General features: G+C 47.2%; 5 protein-coding genes across 5 annotated transcripts; 1 reads left to right on the top strand and 4 right to left on the bottom strand.

Annotated features, from left to right (window-relative positions):
• Positions 1-129: 129 nt before the first annotated feature.
• HD556DRAFT_1425838 (uncharacterized protein) lies at positions 130-2,469 on the bottom strand. Its single transcript, XM_041304616.1, has 7 exons — positions 1,859-2,469; positions 1,643-1,809; positions 1,517-1,588; positions 1,006-1,463; positions 943-954; positions 389-885; positions 130-331 (listed from the first exon to the last, which is right to left on the bottom strand). The coding sequence occupies exons 1-6, from the start codon at positions 2,081-2,083 to the stop codon at positions 407-409; spliced, it is 1,413 nt and encodes a 470-aa protein (XP_041152291.1). The 5' UTR covers positions 2,084-2,469; the 3' UTR covers positions 130-331; positions 389-406.
• A 326-nt stretch (positions 2,470-2,795) lies between these two features.
• On the bottom strand, positions 2,796-5,052 carry HD556DRAFT_1425835 (uncharacterized protein). Its single transcript, XM_041304615.1, has 5 exons — positions 4,476-5,052; positions 3,951-4,423; positions 3,486-3,891; positions 3,214-3,433; positions 2,796-3,161 (listed from the first exon to the last, which is right to left on the bottom strand). The coding sequence occupies exons 1-5, from the start codon at positions 4,723-4,725 to the stop codon at positions 3,158-3,160; spliced, it is 1,353 nt and encodes a 450-aa protein (XP_041152290.1). The 5' UTR covers positions 4,726-5,052; the 3' UTR covers positions 2,796-3,157.
• A 149-nt stretch (positions 5,053-5,201) lies between these two features.
• HD556DRAFT_1522156 (ClpP/crotonase-like domain-containing protein) lies at positions 5,202-6,555 on the top strand (the record flags this gene model as incomplete). Its single annotated transcript, XM_041309183.1, has 6 exons — positions 5,202-5,688; positions 5,736-5,866; positions 5,920-6,066; positions 6,120-6,234; positions 6,292-6,354; positions 6,416-6,555. The coding sequence occupies exons 1-6, from the start codon at positions 5,502-5,504 to the stop codon at positions 6,553-6,555; spliced, it is 783 nt and encodes a 260-aa protein (XP_041152289.1). The 5' UTR covers positions 5,202-5,501.
• A 156-nt stretch (positions 6,556-6,711) lies between these two features.
• Positions 6,712-11,743, bottom strand: HD556DRAFT_1461363 (P-loop containing nucleoside triphosphate hydrolase protein; the record flags this gene model as incomplete). Its single annotated transcript, XM_041308256.1, has 23 exons — positions 6,712-6,763; positions 6,813-6,920; positions 6,973-7,169; positions 7,223-7,290; positions 7,338-7,423; positions 7,474-7,526; positions 7,578-7,697; positions 7,751-8,072; positions 8,121-8,290; positions 8,353-8,554; positions 8,602-8,777; positions 8,816-9,064; positions 9,119-9,248; positions 9,293-9,392; positions 9,443-9,570; positions 9,620-9,709; positions 9,758-10,071; positions 10,128-10,232; positions 10,285-10,455; positions 10,505-10,683; positions 10,735-11,075; positions 11,129-11,304; positions 11,360-11,743. Coding segments are annotated over 23 exons (3,921 nt in total), but the record flags the coding sequence as incomplete, so codon positions are not given.
• Positions 11,744-13,549: 1,806 nt separating this feature from the next.
• On the bottom strand, positions 13,550-16,879 carry HD556DRAFT_1435335 (uncharacterized protein; the record flags this gene model as incomplete). Its single annotated transcript, XM_041305416.1, has 9 exons — positions 13,550-13,863; positions 13,914-14,312; positions 14,373-14,744; positions 14,793-15,006; positions 15,057-15,762; positions 15,809-16,026; positions 16,079-16,305; positions 16,354-16,537; positions 16,649-16,879. The coding sequence occupies 9 exons, from the start codon at positions 16,877-16,879 to the stop codon at positions 13,550-13,552; spliced, it is 2,865 nt and encodes a 954-aa protein (XP_041152287.1).
• Between the last annotated feature and the right edge of the window lie 224 nt (positions 16,880-17,103).

Here is a 17,103-nt window from a genome sequence, read left to right as displayed (position 1 = left end):
GTACGATAATACGTGGGAAAATTATCATTTAATTAACTGTCGATATTTTGACTCTCGTACATGCCTTGAAATTCAATTTGCAAGTACATTCGATTTCATGATGTTTCACAGCATCGGGGCTCCACAAAGCATGAAAAGAACGTAACACAGAGCGCCAGTGACATTCAGAATATGATTAACGCAACTCATTAACGAAGCAGTGGGGAACAGGCCGAGTAGAAGGCTGCCACTGTGTCATAGTGTATAACATCCTTACTTCCTACATTTGTACTACATATGGTTACATATCCCAGTTGCCTAAGTACACCGCCAGGATGTCCAATGGAAAGTACTACACACGATGATTCAGAAAACAAGAATAGGGCATAGCAAGGTGGAAGTCACTCACAGGGATAGGTTCTAGCCATCACTCCTTAACAGACTTAAGCGTAGCTGACCTGGACGACTTGGACCCCGAAGCACTTCCGGACGGTCCTTCTAGCCCTGTGGTGCCTAAGCGAGACCGCGAAGAACGAGAGCGATGGTGAATGACACCATTTGCATGTGGTATCGAAGGAAAAACGAAACCTGCATTAAGCTCGTCCTTCACGCAGGCTGCCTCCCCACGTTCCATAGGAATCGACCGGGTGTGCACTTTTGTTCCGAGTAGGAAAGGTTTCAACGGTGATTTCCGTGGTGGAATAGGAGGTGGAGGGGGTTTGGAAGACGCCTTGGGAATGCGCGGCGGAGGCGGCCGTGGGGGCGGTAGCAGCAATGGCCGCACCGTGGTCTGGCGGGGAGTCTGTTTGCCCTCCATTTCGTCGTACTCGCGTAGCATTATGAGGAGTAGTATGGCAAGGACACATGAGGCAGAAATTATCATCTGTGGGATGAAACCAATGTAGTCTGTCAAAAAAGGGTTATTTTTTTTTCAGAAGCCGAGAAGTTGAAAAAAAAACGTACCAATAAGAGCACCTGCATGTATGGATAAGTAATTATTCGACCCAGCCCATTAAAAAAACTCACCGTCATCAAGAGCCGGAGAATCTGGCATCGATTTCCTCAGCTGCGGGATGATAAGAACGATAGCAAAGGCAGAAACCAGATGCTTGGTCATGGACTTGATATCGACTAGTCTGCGTGCCAGTAGAATATGTGCAATGGTGACGTGAGTTAGCATCCAGTTGACGCCAAAGAGTAACAAAGCATAGAATCGCAATTGTCCAGGCCTCGTCACATATAAATCAAAGTCGCGAGTGGGAATTTGAGTCCCATTGATTATCTCGTAGCTTTCGAAGTCACTAGTTTCGACAAGAAAACTGGTTACTTGTTCTATCGTGGAGATTTTCTGAATGGTAACAGTTGTATTTGAAGCATCGACAGCCCGCAAGGTGCTGGGGAGAAGATACGTGTCAAATGGGTACAAGTGAGCCCTGTGGACATCCAGCGTATGATCGCTGTCGAATCGAACGAGGTTCTCGATACTGGTGTATATAATGATGAGCATTAGTCGATTCCAGCGCATCCCCGGACTTACCTGCGCCGCTGACCCGTTTTACGAATGTATGGAATTGCGGAAGGTTCATATATAGCTATAGGTTCAGGTGAGCTATCAGTGCATTTCATCAGTCACAGATTCATAGAGCTCAGTAAGGTCACCTACTTATCGGCATAAATCCAGAGGGCCATCGAGGGCAGCCCACATTGACTCTTGTGGACACCAGAGCTTCCGTCGAGTTCAAAACTGTCTCCACATGCAACAAGGGACCATGAGATAGTGATGGAGGGCTCGTTGACATCGACATCGACGTTTTCACCTAACAGGACAACCTGTACGCGAGTTCAACAATAAAGCATCAAAGACGTATGGAACACTTACCCCTGGATCATTCGTTGCAATGTCATTCAGCATGCTCTTGAAAAGGGGATCATCTTCCTCATCGCCACCGAGGAATGAACAGGACAGAGCGAGAACAAAAAGCAGGGAAAATATGAGAGCAAAAATAAGGATTGTCACATTCTGCAAAGGAACGACTCCGCCAGTGCCGGTGTGCAGATGAACAGCATCACCACGGGATCGACCAATGGGACTTGTGCCCCCCATAAAGGCCTGTACGACGTATTAGATGATGCACTATGATTCGATCCACAGCGCGTTTGATGGGATTCACTGGGAAGGGCGTCGGAAAATCGCCAGAGAAAGTGGACGGCACTTCAGGCCCTTCCAGCGCTTGATTCCCTTGCGAAAGGTCCAAAGGAAATTTCTCTCGATAGCTTGCGTAATCCCGTAATAAGCCAAGCAGATGGGCCATGGCTCTATTCGGCCTAGACTGCTTTATGGTATTACGTCGTTCCAGAATATCGGAAGGATAGTACCATTTCAACGACTCGATTCAGGGTAAAATCGAGTTCAATCTTAAGAAGAAAGGGACGACGTCTTCAGAGCAAGGAAGTGCAGCTTGCCAGATGATGGTGGGACACAAGTACTAGTAGTTACATTAACAATGCCATCATAGTTCTCACTGGTACATATATAGGCACGTGACTTGTGAAAACCGTGCCGGATCTGACAGCTGTTCTGCTCATCCTATAGACAGGCAGACTTGAGGCAGACAATCTAAAAGTTCAAATTGCTTACCGTCTACTCGTTGAGCTTGTAGTTTCATGTATGCAGCAGAGCCTCGGAGCACTTAACATCATTTGAGTTTGTACGTGTGTCAGTGTGGGAGGGCGCCAAGTGGATCGAGCCCTCTCGTCAGTCGAAGTACTTCCTCCATCAATGATCTTGAATGCGGAGGAAACGCGTTCCCTCTTAAGTTGCGCCACGTCCTCAATTTTGAGTCTATTTGCAAATTGTAGATCTACCAATCGAGCTCCTGTGCTTAACCCTGCTGCAATTCTTTTGATAGCCGTCGCCGACCTCTGGACCCCATGGTACTCTGTATGCGACATGCATCAAACCAGTGTACGCAATGCTGTCAGGGTATATGAAGTTATGGGAAAAGGTGTTGATCGAATGAGACAGGCTTATTCAGCTGTATGTCGTCACGGTCCTCTAATGAACACATCAAGCGCTTGCGAGCGGTTCTTGCCGTAGTAATGTTCCGTTCTCGACTGTTCCGGCTCTGATCACCACCTATGATGATTGCAATCACTCATCATCATCCTGCGGTGACTTTTACCTGAAAATGCACCGTCAGAGAATTTCGAAAGACTGATATGACGACGACTTACGGTTCCCCATCAAGTAGTTTTTTCAAAACCGCAAGCTCTTCTAGAGGACCTGCTGGATCGCCTTCCGGACCGAACACCTCCAATATGTTGCTAGCAAGATTGCGATAGACTCGGGCCCGCTTAAGTAAGGATGTCTTCGCAGGAACTTGGTGTTTATTGTCATGTTCAGTTGCAATCACAGCATTCCACCCTGTCTTCGCCATCTCTAGCAGATGCATACCTATTGACAGTGTCAGAGGAGATAATATTTTTCATGATGCAGAATTCCCCACCGATCTGTGGATAGTTTTTTGGGTATATTAAAAGATACACAGCAAGTACGGTTAGCCCAACATCAAGAGCGACATGATAAGAACCCTCGTGAGAAGATCTGCTGAAGGTGTCCGTGAGCCGCGATAGATACGATTCGCAAAGCACAGGGTGGAGATTTTCTGGAAGGTCTGGAAGAGTTAATCCCACAAACTGCGTGCGATCGTCAATATCTGAAGAAGGAAAACAATATTTTTGCAGAGTATTGTCCAATTTCTGAAGTGCGGCCTCTGAGACAGGCAACGAAGGGATGGAGCCAAGCGTGCTGAGGAAATTGCATGATGGGCAGGTACAGGAAAAGCCATAAGTGAGCTCGAAGATCTGCTGACGAGATTCTATTAAGGCAGGGTCCACATATGGAATACAGATCTGCAAGAAGAGATCAGTTTAACTCTATAATGACCATCTAACATAGTTGAACAACGTACCTCCTCCGTAGCCTTGATCTCCCGCAAAGCTACAATTTCCATTCGCACTGACTGACCTCGGCGGATCACGTATCTTGCAGCGGCGTTTGGAAGACACGAATGGTTGAAAAGGCGACTCGCAAGAGGGAATATGCCATGAGCGATAGTATTGAGATGACTGTGAATCGCGAAATTGTTATTCCCAGAACGTGTAAACAGAGCTTCAAGTATTTGGTGCACATCAGCGCCTACAGACATGGGGCAAGCAATTGGGAGGGAGTCATGCGGCGGTCCAGGCAACAGAGACATGAAAGTGGATAGCTGCTTCGCTGTTATATCGGAAGACGCATTAGATGCAATCTCTGCTATAAGATGGGTGTGAAGTAAAGCATCTAGTTGCTCGTGTGCGTCCAGGTATTGGAAATCGACTGAAGCCATAAAGGAAGCAAGTCTCTTGCAAAACTTTTTGTGCGAGCCCCAGTGCAAGGTTTGACCTGAGGATGTTTTCAAGGCTGTTGTCACACGTTATCGACAGAGGATACGCACACTGTGATCCGCAATACCAGTATGAAGCACAGCCAGTACATTTGGCCAGCCTGATTTCAGGCGCTCCTGAACAGAGACAAAAATCACATCGGCGACCTTTGTCCGACGAGAGTAACAGAACCACCATAGATGGCACTTCCAGAATAACTGAACCTGGGCTGATATCGCTTGCAGCAACTGCTTTGTCACGAGCAGTAGCGTGTGCCTCCAGGCGAACACATGCAGGAAGCTCGTCCAACGACGAGGGCATCAGGACCAACTATTGTAAGACAATGATTACTGTAGTGCAACAGTCACTGGTGATAATAAAATCGACGCATTCCAGAAATATCACACGGACCTTTCGGAAAATAATCGTACCGTTGATCGCCCTTGGCACTCAGTCACAATCTCTGAACAGGAGCCTCACAACGAGCGAACTCGGACCACAGATCAAGGAAATTTGAAGACTTGCAGAAGACTTGCGGACTGCTCACACCAAGCCACGTCTGACTGACCACACTCGCTAGATATGCTAGAAGAAAAAAAGGCGAAAGAATGCTGACAGTGATACGATTGAGGAGAGTCTGGATCTCACGGCGGAGGTGCCACAGATCAAAGTTTGATTTACATAACAGAGTTGATGTGATTACAAATCTTTATTTCCTTTTCTGACATAAGGTGGGAATTATTTTGGACGTCCAACCCTGCATGCATGGACCATATAAGTTAGCTAGCTAGTTACACGTCCGGTGTTTTGTGCTCAAATGTTGCTTGAACAACACCTCACACACGACTATTAGGATGCCGGAACATCGCCGGTGGTGAATAGCTCTCGCAGAGCTCTATCGTCATCAGCTGCGACGGTGTGCATACATTCGCAATGCTCGGATAGCAGTGAGTCCATCAACAGTGACTTAATTAAGAATACATCGGCGCCGTGTTCAGAGCGCGTGATTAGGCTTTGTGCCAATAATAACTCTTCCAATTGGCTTCAAATCTTCAAGTGAAGGACGTGGATGATCACAAGACTTGCCGACGGTACGTATGTCAGAGTCGACGATAATCGTTGAACGCTCCGAAAGGGTGGGGATCATCAAGCTCAATCGACCTAGGGCTTATAACGCACTATCTGGAACATTGATCAACGAGTTATTGGATGCTTTGAGGTCGTTCGAGAGCGACTCCAGCATAGGCGCTATTATCTTGACGGGCAATGAGAAAGGATTCTGTGGTCAGCTCCGAAATCTTTCTACACGAATCAATCTGATCGTCTTACAGCTGGTGCGGATATCAAGGAGCAAAGTGAACTGTCCTTTATCGACGCATACAACCAAGACTATCTAAAGAATCTAAATGATGGATTTTTTGCTATCCATAAGCCAATAATCGGAGTCATCAATGGTATCGCAGTGAGTCGATCACTCGATGTTCACCTCGATCGACTGACACAGCGTGCACCCAGCTGGGAGGTGGCTGTGAGCTGGCGATGATGTGTGACATTTTGTATGCAGCAGAGAGTGCAACGTTCGGGCAGCCAGAAATCACACTGGGAACTATCCCAGGTGCTGGAGGGACGCAGCGCTTAATCAGAGCTATTGGGAAATCAAAAGTAATCGCCGCAAGATCAGGTATCTACAGCATCACTAATGGTTACTTTGTCAGGCAATGCACATGATATTGACGGGGGAGATGATTAGCGCAAAGGAGGCCGAAGCAGCAGGGCTTGTGGCTAAGGTTCTCCCTACAGAGCAGGTCTTTAGTGTGGCCCTGACAACAGGTACGTAGAGCGTTTAGTTCCCCTAAGGGTGACCTCACTATTGCAATAATCGTTTAGCGAGCAAGATAGCGAGTTTCTCCGCACCCGTCGTAGCAATGGCAAAGGAAGCGGTCAATGAAGGTCAGTGACTTCAAGTACCTTTCACAGCGTACTATGCATTATTGAACATCAACATTGACAGCTGAAGAGCTGGGGTTGAAGAATGGGCTTCATTTCGAAAGCAGACTTTACCACGCGACCTTCGGGCTGGAGGATCATGCAGAAGGGTTCCAAGCATTCCTCGCCAGACCCAAGCGTGTAGCGCAGTGGACACACAAATGATGATCAATCAGCCTGAATGTTGCACGAGATATATAAGCACCTCGTGGTATTATAGAACGTCAGATTGTAAGATAATTCGATGATTGTACAGGGTATGACGATGCAGCAAGCAAATCAATTGGCATGAGCCAAGATGTTGGATCGGCAATTTCACCGGAACCTTTGGCGTTCAATTGTAGACTTCTGTCTTGAATCTCGCGAAACACGCCTGTTGCATATAAATAAACAAAGTGAAAACGACAGAGATACAACCTTACCAATAATACTCCATCACCTCAGCTTGACCAAGCTTGCGAAGGAAATTTTCGTCGTGTGTGATGATGATCAACTGAAAGTTAGAATGATTCTTCCTCTCGTTAATGATGCTTCAAAAAAAGTTAGCACTTCTCGGTGAAAAGGCCATCGAAGATCACTTACTCGACAAGGCTCTCGGCGAGTGCATCGATGTTTTCCACATCAAGAGCGTTTGTTGGTTCATCCAGCGCAAGAATGCCACAGTTTTGACCAAACGAATCAGAGAGAGCGAGACGGATAATAATTGAGGCCAGCATCTTCTGACCTGCGGAGCATCGTCCACGCATGTCCATCTCGACTTGATCTTTGGTCATAACAACCTATTAAAAGGATGTCAACAAAACAGTATTTACCGTGACGAGAAAGCACTCACTCGGTAATTATAGGATCGCTTTGATGCGCCACCTTCAACATCGGAGCGGATTTTGATACCATCAATATCTAACAGCGATTAGCACTTAACCACGACACGACGTAAGGGTACACACCAGTTCCTTGATACGTTTTATTCCAGAGATGACGCATGGTATCGTTGACTTCCTCCATCTTCAGACCGTGGTATTTCATAATGGCGCTAAGAGAGACATAAATATAGGACCATAGGGCCAGAGATGTGCAGCTTACTTGTCCAGGGCCTTAGCATACTTCTCCAGATCATTATTTGCCATGTCGCACATCTAAGCAAGCGTCAGATTACTCGATTTTGCAGATCGGAACCGTATTCAGACCTTGACCTTGACCAATTGGTCGGTATACCGCCTGTTGATATCTTTGAAGTCACGTAGATCCTTCTCTGTCATCTTGAGTTGCTCTTGGTGGGAACTGATTTCGCCTCCTATATGGGCATACTGCAGAACATGAGATGATGCAAACTGAAGTGTGAAAGTGAACGAGCTCTTACCTTGCTCTGCATTTCCGTTTCCCTCTGTTTCTCGACCTGGTAACGATCGTCGAAGTTCCGCTTGGCCTTTGCAGCTCCCTCCATATCGCACGAGTCAATTTCAGCTTGTGTAGCTGCTATATCACGGGAAAGCTTTCTGATACGAATGTTCCCGTGCAGATTTGCCACCAAACTCCCGCTCTCGCTGATATCCCGGTCAATCTTAGCTATGGCATCCCGGGCGTTCTCGATATTGGTCACAAGATCCTTGATGTCCTGCTCGAATTGTTCTATCTTGTCGGCACACTCAACAAGAAGACGGGCCCGCTTGTCACGAATATACCTGGCAGATGTCAACGAAGAGTCTTACAACACACGTGTGATGCCATACCGCTCAACGATTTTATTGAGGTTGTCAAGTTTGTCAACGTTCGTGTTGAGCTCTTGTACGGAACGTTGAGCCTCGCGAATCCTCGCATCAAGGTCGACTATGGCTTGTTGGTGCTCTTGCTCAAGCATATCAATGGGAGCTTGCGCCTCTGAAATCTTTGAGTCCAGTTCCTGGATTCATAAGGGCACAAGTAATGTTCAGCCTCTAGTAGTCTAGACACTCAAGAACTGACCTTGAGTTTTGTATGTAAGGTCGCGATCTCGTTGGTCATTGTGACGATACGTTCCTCCATAATATCCTTGTCACGGATCTGATTGGAAAGGGTGTTCTCTTTCTTTTCCATCGCGTGCAGGTCATTCTCATTCGTCCGCAGCAATTGGTTCTGGTGGTCACGCTCTGTCATGAGTGCTTGTCTCTCTCTCTCATTTGAGCGGCTGTGAACAGATCAGCTAGAGGATTGTTTGCCGGGTAGGCAACGTACATCTCATTAGAAAGGACATCAAGTTCCCTCTGCACATCATCACCAGTCTTGGCGGTACCAGTAGCAGTAAGCTCCGTTTCCAGTTGTTTGATATCGCTCTTGAGTCGCTCGACCTCATTCTGGTTACGTGACACGGTAGAGGCGGATTGCTTCAAGGAAGCAACTTCTCTAATGTCCTTCTTGAGATCGGTTAATCTCTGAGCAGCCTGTATACAAATGAGATTTCAAGTTTCAGAAATCCACAAGGGTATCTTGCCTGCTCTGCCTTCTCGCTATTGGACGGAAGATCTTCATCCAAAGCCTTGATTTGCCTCTCCAGTGCTGGAAGCTCGAGGGTCCTGATGCGCTCCTTAGTTGTAAATACAGGCATAAGAGCACGGAGGTCCTTCAATTCAGTTTCCCACTGTGTAACTTCGGCCTTCTGAAGCTCGACTGCCTCTGGAGAATGGTTCTTGATTTGCTCCTTGAGCTGTATGCGTAATCATTAAATCATGGTTCGAAAATGAACTCGGATTACACATACATATTTCTCAAAACCGGCCATCTCATTGTCATGTAGACCGCGATTACAGGCAGTACAGCGTTTCTTCGCCTGTCCTGCTTTCAAAATTTGCTCATACACTTGACTCACGCCTGGTTTGCATTCACTGTAGTAGGAATCAGAAATCAGTCGAAAAGAATCTGTGGAAACACATACTTCTTGCGAATTTCGAGCTCCTTCTCTGCGAGCGAGAGGGCGATGTCGAAAGCAATTCCTCCTTCAATCTCGTCCTTGAGTTTCTTCTCCAGTTCTATGGCCAAGTTGGTTCAAGATGTCCCTTTAATAGGCGCGAGTGCTTACTTTTCAATTCATCCCGCTTGCTCTTCATCTCAGATTTTGCGTGCGATAACGTTGTTTCTGCTTGTTGAAGCTCTTTGTTAGCAACAGCGGCCTCTTCCTCTGCCTCGACAAGCTCCTCATCTTTCTCTCTATTATCATTATGGTTAAGCGAGTCCTGATAATCAAAGGCAGAGTTACCTTGAGACACGGTCAATATCACGCTCCATCGTTTCCGCTCTTGCATCTCTGCCTATCAACTTCCGGAATTTTACATTGCACAACTCAAGGCTAAGAAAAAACTGTCAGAATTCAAAAGAAGTTGTACAAGGAACTCACATGTTCTTGGTATCTGATGTCTTACTCCGCATCTCTGCACGCTTGAGATCCAACCGAGCCCTCGATTCAGCCTGCAGGCTCAGGCCGCGAAGTTCCGTGTTCAAAGTATCGCGTTGATCTTCCATACTACGTGCCTTCACGGCCTTCGCACTCAGTCGTTCATCGAAGTTGCCAGATTGCATATCCGCCTTGATCTTCTCGAGACGCAGTTTCTTCTCCTCGATATCACCAGCAAGAGTGCGTAGTTCAGATGCGAGACCCTGCATCGTGTCGACCGATGATTCAGCTTTGGTAATAGCAGCTTGGCGCTCTTTCTATCATGGGAAGAGTGTAAAACAGCTTGTGAAAATCAAATAGGATGTGAACATACGATCTGTTCGCGTGTATTTCCTCGTTGCATACGAAGACTTTCCAGCTCGGTGTGAAGCAGTCGTAACTTGCGACTATGTTCATCATTTTTACTGTTCCTTCCAGTCTGTATGATTGTTAGTACACCGAAGGGTGCCAGGGTTGCCAGGCTAGTGCACCTGCAGCTTATCAAATTCGGACCTCTGTCGACGCTGGAGATCCCCGAGCCGAGAGACAAATTCAACTACTTTCTCGCGTTCAAGAGGAGTGTGGTTGTAACCCTTGATGTTGTTCTTGTCGCTGATGTCACGGATGAGTTCTTCGCGTTCGGAGATGCGACGGTCGTGTGCCTAACGATCGTGTCAAAAAACGCAATGCAAAAGCAAATTGAATGAGCACCTTGGCCTCTGCAGCAAGTTCTCCATGTTCATTAATAAGCTCCACATGCGACCTTCGTGTTTTCGCAAGCTCATCTTCGAGGTCTTGGCGTTCTACCTCGCGTCTATTGCGAGCTATTTTCTCCTTTTCAATGTTCTGACCAAAGTTGCTCAAGCGCTCTTGCAGCTCCTCATCAGTGCCTATATGCACTCCATGTCAGCCACAGTGCGTAAACAGGAAAGAAAAGTTACCTCCAACTTCCTGCACGCTCTCTTTCGCCTCCGAAAGCTCCTGTCGATAATGTTCCTTCTTTTGTTGCAGATTTTCAACCTTGACGTACAACTCGCGAAATTGGGTAGCGGACTCGTAGAAGCGAGCATTGTTCTTGACAAGTTCTTCGTACCGCTTCTTAGTCTCTTCGTACTGTAATTGCTTTCCGGTAATGGTCGCGTTCAGGTCGTTAATACGGCTGCGGAGTTTATCGGCATGCGACTTCTCTTTAGCAATAGATTCTAAACGTTCTTTGTCCGCTTTGAGGTCTGCAACGCGATCTTTGCGCAACGATTTTATGGAGTCGAGCGCCTTGCTATAACTAGTTCATATCTTAGCTGAAAGGTCATACCACTCAAGAATAGAAAAACTCACCGCGTGGCCTCGAAGATATCATCAAATTTCTTCTTGAGCGCAGAAGGTTCGGCAAGGGGCCAGTACGAATCTTCTTGATGACAGAAAATTACATTCTCCAGAACAGACTTCGATACCCCAAGGAGATGGGGGATTTCTGTGTCTATCTCAGCGCACTTCGTGGAAATAGCTCCCCTCTGGTGTAGGCAGGAATGTTCAGACTAGTCTAAGATCCAAGTGCCTCTCACTCACCTTCCCGCCCCTTTCGGTATTGCTATCCGCAAGTGCAAGGATGTTTTCAAGGGTCTTCATAGTTAAGCCAGTCTTCTTGACTGTCACTGAGAGATTCCTAACGACAAGCATACGTGTTCCATTGGCAGCATGAAATCGTAACTTGACCTGAGCTTTGACTTCCTTTTCATTTGCCATCTTCGGGTCATGGATGAACGCGCCACCTCGAGTGTTTGGGGGCTGGTCGCCCGTTGTTGCGTACTTCAGACACTCAATGACAGTCGTTTTTCCACTTCCATTGTGTCCGACTATGACAGTGACTGGCGAGAAAAACTCAATGACAGATATTTGCTTGTCGTCGAAGGAACGAATGCCCCGGATTGCAAGCTTGTCGAGACTCGCCATTTACAACGAGTTCAATGACTGTTCTGCTTTGAGTACGGGTTTTGTGCTTGAAAGAAACACTCGAGCCTTTGGATGAAGATAGAGCTGCGGTGGATGATGGTTTCTGTTGTTTCTGTTATCGCACTGGCAGCCTCAGGGAGTCAGGGGACACTGAGAAAAGCGCGTGTTGTCACAACCGCGAATTGTCACATTCATTCTAACCGTGACGGAGTGGGACGTGTGACGAAGTTATGGTCGTAACTCTATGCGTTTCGAATGCGAATGTCTGCGATACGTTAGAAGACAAGCTAGCAAACTCGGTTTTCAACGGTGCGTGGTATTTACAGAAGGGACTGCTAGAAGCTAATGGCTGATAGAAGAAATATTTCATTGGGTATTTGGGCAAAAGCCCGCAGGGCTTTCCGGTCCAAAACACGTGTCTGTACCTGTGGCGCAAGGTGAGCTGTGAGGGCGGGTTGGGCCCGATCAGATCATTGACTTGTGGGAGCGATGACAGGTAGCATACACTATGCGTCGAACAAATGAGGATGACCTCGTTGTTAGTCTGTTCCAGACTGTTTTGTCGCTATGTTAGTGTGTTATTATTGGTGAAAACTTGTTCGCACGCTGATCGGGGAGTGGCGGGCGGGTGCAAAAACGTATAAACGAGTAGCCAAAACTCAGAATAAGGCAAGGCTGCGAGGTGGGCAGGACACTTCAGTCACCCCTCCCAAAGTACCTCTTAGGTACATATATTCTCTCCTAAAATCCCACCTAAGGGGTATGTTTTTGCATGGTATTCCCATTCAATATGGTCATCAGCCCGGGCCTTCCCAATACTTTCCCCAGGGGGGCTGGGCCAACTGGGCCAATATATTTAGTCTGTCCCATGACCCATGTAGGCTATCCCAAGCAGCAATTTCTCAGGGTTATCCCATTATCAGCCAGGGTGTCAGGGGTCTATCTCTACAAAAACTCATCTGTATTTTCACCATTGGGCAACTTCCCACAGGCAAAAATAATACAGTATATAATATAATGTCATGCTTTAGGAAGGTTGCAATAGGAAAAACGCAACAATGACCATGATGCACCCTATCAGTCGCCATCACTAAACAGCCGGCGATGCAAACACGAACATCTTGTGTTTTGATGGCGGTGGTACTGGCATTGGCTTGTGTTTTGGAATAACGGGTGATGATGATGCCGCTACAACTCATCAAGTGCGCCCTCAAGTGTGCTGAATGTCGACCACACTGCGCTCCCTGATACGAGCCCAGAATATTTATTGTGCGCAGGATGCTGCAGCCACTGACAGGGCTCAGGTACTCCTCAGATTTCTGGTTGAAGTGCATCAGTAAGCGTGAGATAACAGGATACCAGAAACTCCCTATATACATCACCTGGGATGCCACAACAATTCAGTGGGGTAGCCCCCATCACTAAATTGTGCTGTGGGATAGCCCGTCTTCCCTATATACATCACCTGATTAATTCCATGGGGCAGCCCAGCACTGTATATATTGTGATGTGGGATAGCCCAACAGTCATGTATACACCATCTGGGATGGCCCTATATACCCCCTGGGATAACACACCACATTTAAATAGCTGTTGGACCAGCTCAGCACTCTATATATTATGACATGGGATAGCCCAACCACCCTATATACTGTGCACCGAGGGCTATATCTATCCCCTGGGCTGACCCACTAACTATATATTTTAATATGGGATAGCCCATGATATACTTGCACCTTCAATGTGTTGTTGTGTAGTAATCACTCAAGAATTTCGAATATAATTACAAAAAGACTATATACTATGCTAGTCCAATTCATGATCCCTATATGTCTCAGCCAATGCAGCTTCCTCCAATTGATCTATCAATTCGTCATTCTCCCTCTCATTATCAGACTCCCAGTCATTCTCAGAATCATCCATAATAGCTGTGCCATCAAGACGGCTTGGTTGATAGTATGTATTAGCAGCATCGGCAAGGTCATTTTCGATGGGACCCCATGAGTCAGGCAATGGCCAAGCACAAGGGATAGGACGAACTTGAGATTGCCAATGCACAACAAGACCACTCAAAAAGCGAGCACGGAGGTCAAAATGAAAGCAGAGATCTTCGTTCTCGTCTTAGCTGTCAGTGTCATGAAAGCAGAATGTTATTGTTATACAAACTTACCTGCATGAGTGCGAGCCTCTTGTAAGGCATCCCACTCAGCCATCATCCACTCCTGGAGAGCACAACGCTCTCGCATGATACGAGCCCCTTCCTCATTGCACCGGTCCACCTCGAGTTGAAACTTAATGGCTGCACGTGTGTTTTCATCCGCTAGCCAGCCAGGCGGAGCCAAAGTATAGCCATCAAGTCCAGCATCTTGCCAGATATCGTCATCTACGTCGAGCTGAAAGATACCAGTCGGAGAGATGGAATGAGGTGGTATAGCGCCGGCAGGAGCTTCGCCTCGTCGAATCAAGTCGACGAGTTTACCACAGAGGCTGTTGTAAGTCGTGACGAGCTTGCGTATTGTAGGGTTGCGCCGTTGAATTGAAGCTTCGGCATGTGCATGAAGCTTGTGCTCTAAATAAAATATAATAAAATATAATCAGATAAGTTGACACGAAAGACCAAGCTACATACCATTTACCATCTGACGGTACGACCGTTCGAACCTCTCGATTTCGAATTTGCGCTGACGAAGACGTTCACGAATACGCGTCTTGACAGCTTGTGCATCGAGACGAACTTGAAGGAATATACTACGTCGGAGTTGTTGAAGGTCGGCAAATTGTCCAATGCCGAGGGCCGCTTTCCATCGTCGCAGGGTATCGGCGACTTTGGACCGGTGGGCTCGTTCATCGGAAAGTCGAATGTCGAAGTCCAAAATGTTCGGAACGTTGCCAGCGCAAAGGTGCGTCTCGAGAGCACGGAGGGATTCGTCCAGATTGCTGAGTGTTCGCTCGAGGGCCAAGATCTTCGATATTTGCTCGTCGTTGTTGGTTTTTGATCTCTCTTGTATAAATGTTAGTCAAATACGAAAATATAAAGTAAAGCACGCACTGGACAATGGTTTCGTTTGGTGCTCGACCTGAGCCCTCCATTCCAGGCGCATATTGGCCTCATCCACGGATAGTTGTCGTAGCACATCTTCCGCATCGCTCTTCTTTGTCTGGCAACGAGTCCATCTGCGACTCAGCCACTCGCCAAAGGTATCGAGATTTTTTTCGTCGAGGTGCCGAACTTGCGCATTGAGGACGAAAAGACGTTGGTGGTACTGTCATAATGTTAGTCAGTAAAGGTATCCCAACGAAGTAAGAAACTTACCCCAGACACACGCAAGGGGGGAATCAAGAGCTTGAGAGCGCTCCACAAGCGCTCGCAGCCCTCTCCATCAGAGAGTCCGAACCCTTCGCATTTGCGAGGGTGATAAACCAGTTGACAAGGCCACTGATGACCGTACGCGTGAAACACAGATATAGAGAATGTGATACGAGAGAGAATAGCATCCTCGAGAAGTTGATATTTGAGACAGCTACGCTCGAGCTGACATGCAATATCATACAAGATACCGACGGTCATGGACGGCGGAAGATGTTTGAAGAGTTTTTTTATAAGCGCAAGGGCGTAATATTGCTTTTCACCTGCTGATGTCATATTGACTAACCATAACACGCAATCATGACGACAAAGCAAGGCCATGACTCCCGTATCGGCAAAAAAACGTGTGCTAGCCTTCTCCCGTTTTTCGTCTGCAGCAAGAAAAGATTCCCTGCAGGCATCCAATGTCGATACAGGGATGCGCATACCATCTTCATACCCATCTTCGTCGCCTTCGGGCTTCTTGCGTTTCGTTCCACGACCAGGTAGGGAGCCTCGACAGGCAAGTACGTGAGCTTCCATCCGTGCGACCTCTTCGTCTGAAATAAAGACCGAACGAGTTGGGTTTGGTGGATCTAGGCCATTGGCCCCACGTGGACTGGCTGACCGTTTCTGTGTGAAGCATGCATCTATGCATACATGGCAATCTAGTCTGCAAGAACATCAGCACGGTGAAAAACACAGTAGGAATGACTTACTTAAGACGAGAACTATGATCATTTTGCCAGTCCTGCATGCCAAAACAGACTGGACAACGTGAACGTAGATAGTCGCTTGGTTGTATAGGCAAGACTTCGTCTGCTGAAGAACGCGAAGGAAGATGTTGTGAGATGAGGCCATATATGTGGTCTCCAGCATTCGTCACAAGGACAGAGTACCAATGATAAGCGTTGCTGAAGCGGCGGCGAAGATTGTCCTGAAGATGCCGGAGAGTTAGCATAATGCAACAAAGAATCATGTAAACAGACCTTCGTAGAAAGTTTGTAACCTCGACCTGTTAAAAAGACTTCCAACGCTTCACACCAGGCTGTCGTATTAGGGGTGACCCGTACAAAAAGAGTCCTAACAAGTTCTAGTACACATAGGTCGACCGCAAGCGATGGAGCTATGGGTGCACAGGCAAATAGCCCCAACCTAAGAAGTTGAAGGGGTGCGGGTGTGCAGGGGCAGCAGTCAATGTTCAAGACCTCTAGATCTGGATTACGGTCAATTCGAGCCACAGAACGATATAGTGAGTTCGTACAATCGAAGAAAACACAAGTCACTTCTAAAGTCCTCCTGTGGCATGAAGCTCTACACTGGACATCACCACTTTGAAGTCCAGGCCGATGACGGAGCGAGGAGGATTCGCGTTGATATTTGAGGTATGGACCAATTAGGGAAGGAATCACTTTGTTTGACCAGCGTTGCCACTGATTGAATTTTTTCTGTCGTCCGTTGGAGCGGAGGGGTCGAGGAGCATCAGGATCGGAGAAGAAGTGGATATCGTCATAAAACGAAGACCTGTTCTGGTCAATCGGATCAGAAGGGGGAAGAACATTGTGCTGAGGATTGGTATTGGCAGTGATCTGTTGTTGGGCGAAATGCTGCCTTCCCGGAAGTACTAGAAGTGGAGGAGGGCCTGGAAGATGAAATGCCCCGCTTCCTCGCGGTTTCCGCCGCTTCCTGACCATGGACGGTGTAACTAATATTTGCTGCGAGTGACGACGGACAGGAGTTGCGGGAGTAGACGTCGAGGCGACATTCAATGGATATGGTCCTCCATTCATGGTAGATGCTTCTGGGAGGGCATGAAGCCTGCAAGAATACTGTCACTGACTCGAAGTCAGTCAACAAGCACAGAGAGGAACACAAAGTCCCAGTTCAGGTAACCTATGTAGCGACAATTAGTAAATACTGAACCGCGAGGAGGATAATGGTCAATCGACGGTGATCAACAAACAGTGAATAGCGCCGTAGCAACAAGTCATTCAAATTTGCAAACGTAAATTGT

This window comes from Suillus plorans, assembly GCF_016647745.1.
Source record: "Suillus plorans strain S12 chromosome Unknown HD556scaffold_128, whole genome shotgun sequence".
Taxonomy (NCBI): Eukaryota; Fungi; Basidiomycota; class Agaricomycetes; order Boletales; family Suillaceae; genus Suillus; species Suillus plorans.
The sequence above is the reverse complement of the archived record's forward strand: the minus strand, read 5'-3'. Positions and strand labels throughout refer to the sequence as shown.

What these genes read in the sequence shown, in the direction of transcription:
- HD556DRAFT_1425835 (XM_041304615.1), bottom strand. Translation starts at nt 4,725, where the DNA reads ATGCCCTCGTCGTTGGACGAGCTTCCTGCATGTGTTCGCCTGGAGGCA. An exon ending in AGATCAAGGCTACGGAGGAG is followed by an intron (nt 3,892 to 3,950) that starts GTACGTTGTTCA and finishes CTCTTCTTGCAG; the next exon opens with ATCTGTATTCCATATGTGGA. An exon ending in AAAAAACTATCCACAGATCG is followed by an intron (nt 3,434 to 3,485) that starts GTGGGGAATTCT and finishes CACTGTCAATAG; the next exon opens with GTATGCATCTGCTAGAGATG.
- HD556DRAFT_1425838 (XM_041304616.1), bottom strand. Translation starts at nt 2,083, where the DNA reads ATGGGGGGCACAAGTCCCATTGGTCGATCCCGTGGTGATGCTGTTCAT. An exon ending in TTGCAACGAATGATCCAGGG is followed by an intron (nt 1,810 to 1,858) that starts GTAAGTGTTCCA and finishes ACTCGCGTACAG; the next exon opens with GTTGTCCTGTTAGGTGAAAA. An exon ending in AAAACGGGTCAGCGGCGCAG is followed by an intron (nt 1,464 to 1,516) that starts GTAAGTCCGGGG and finishes TATATACACCAG; the next exon opens with TATCGAGAACCTCGTTCGAT.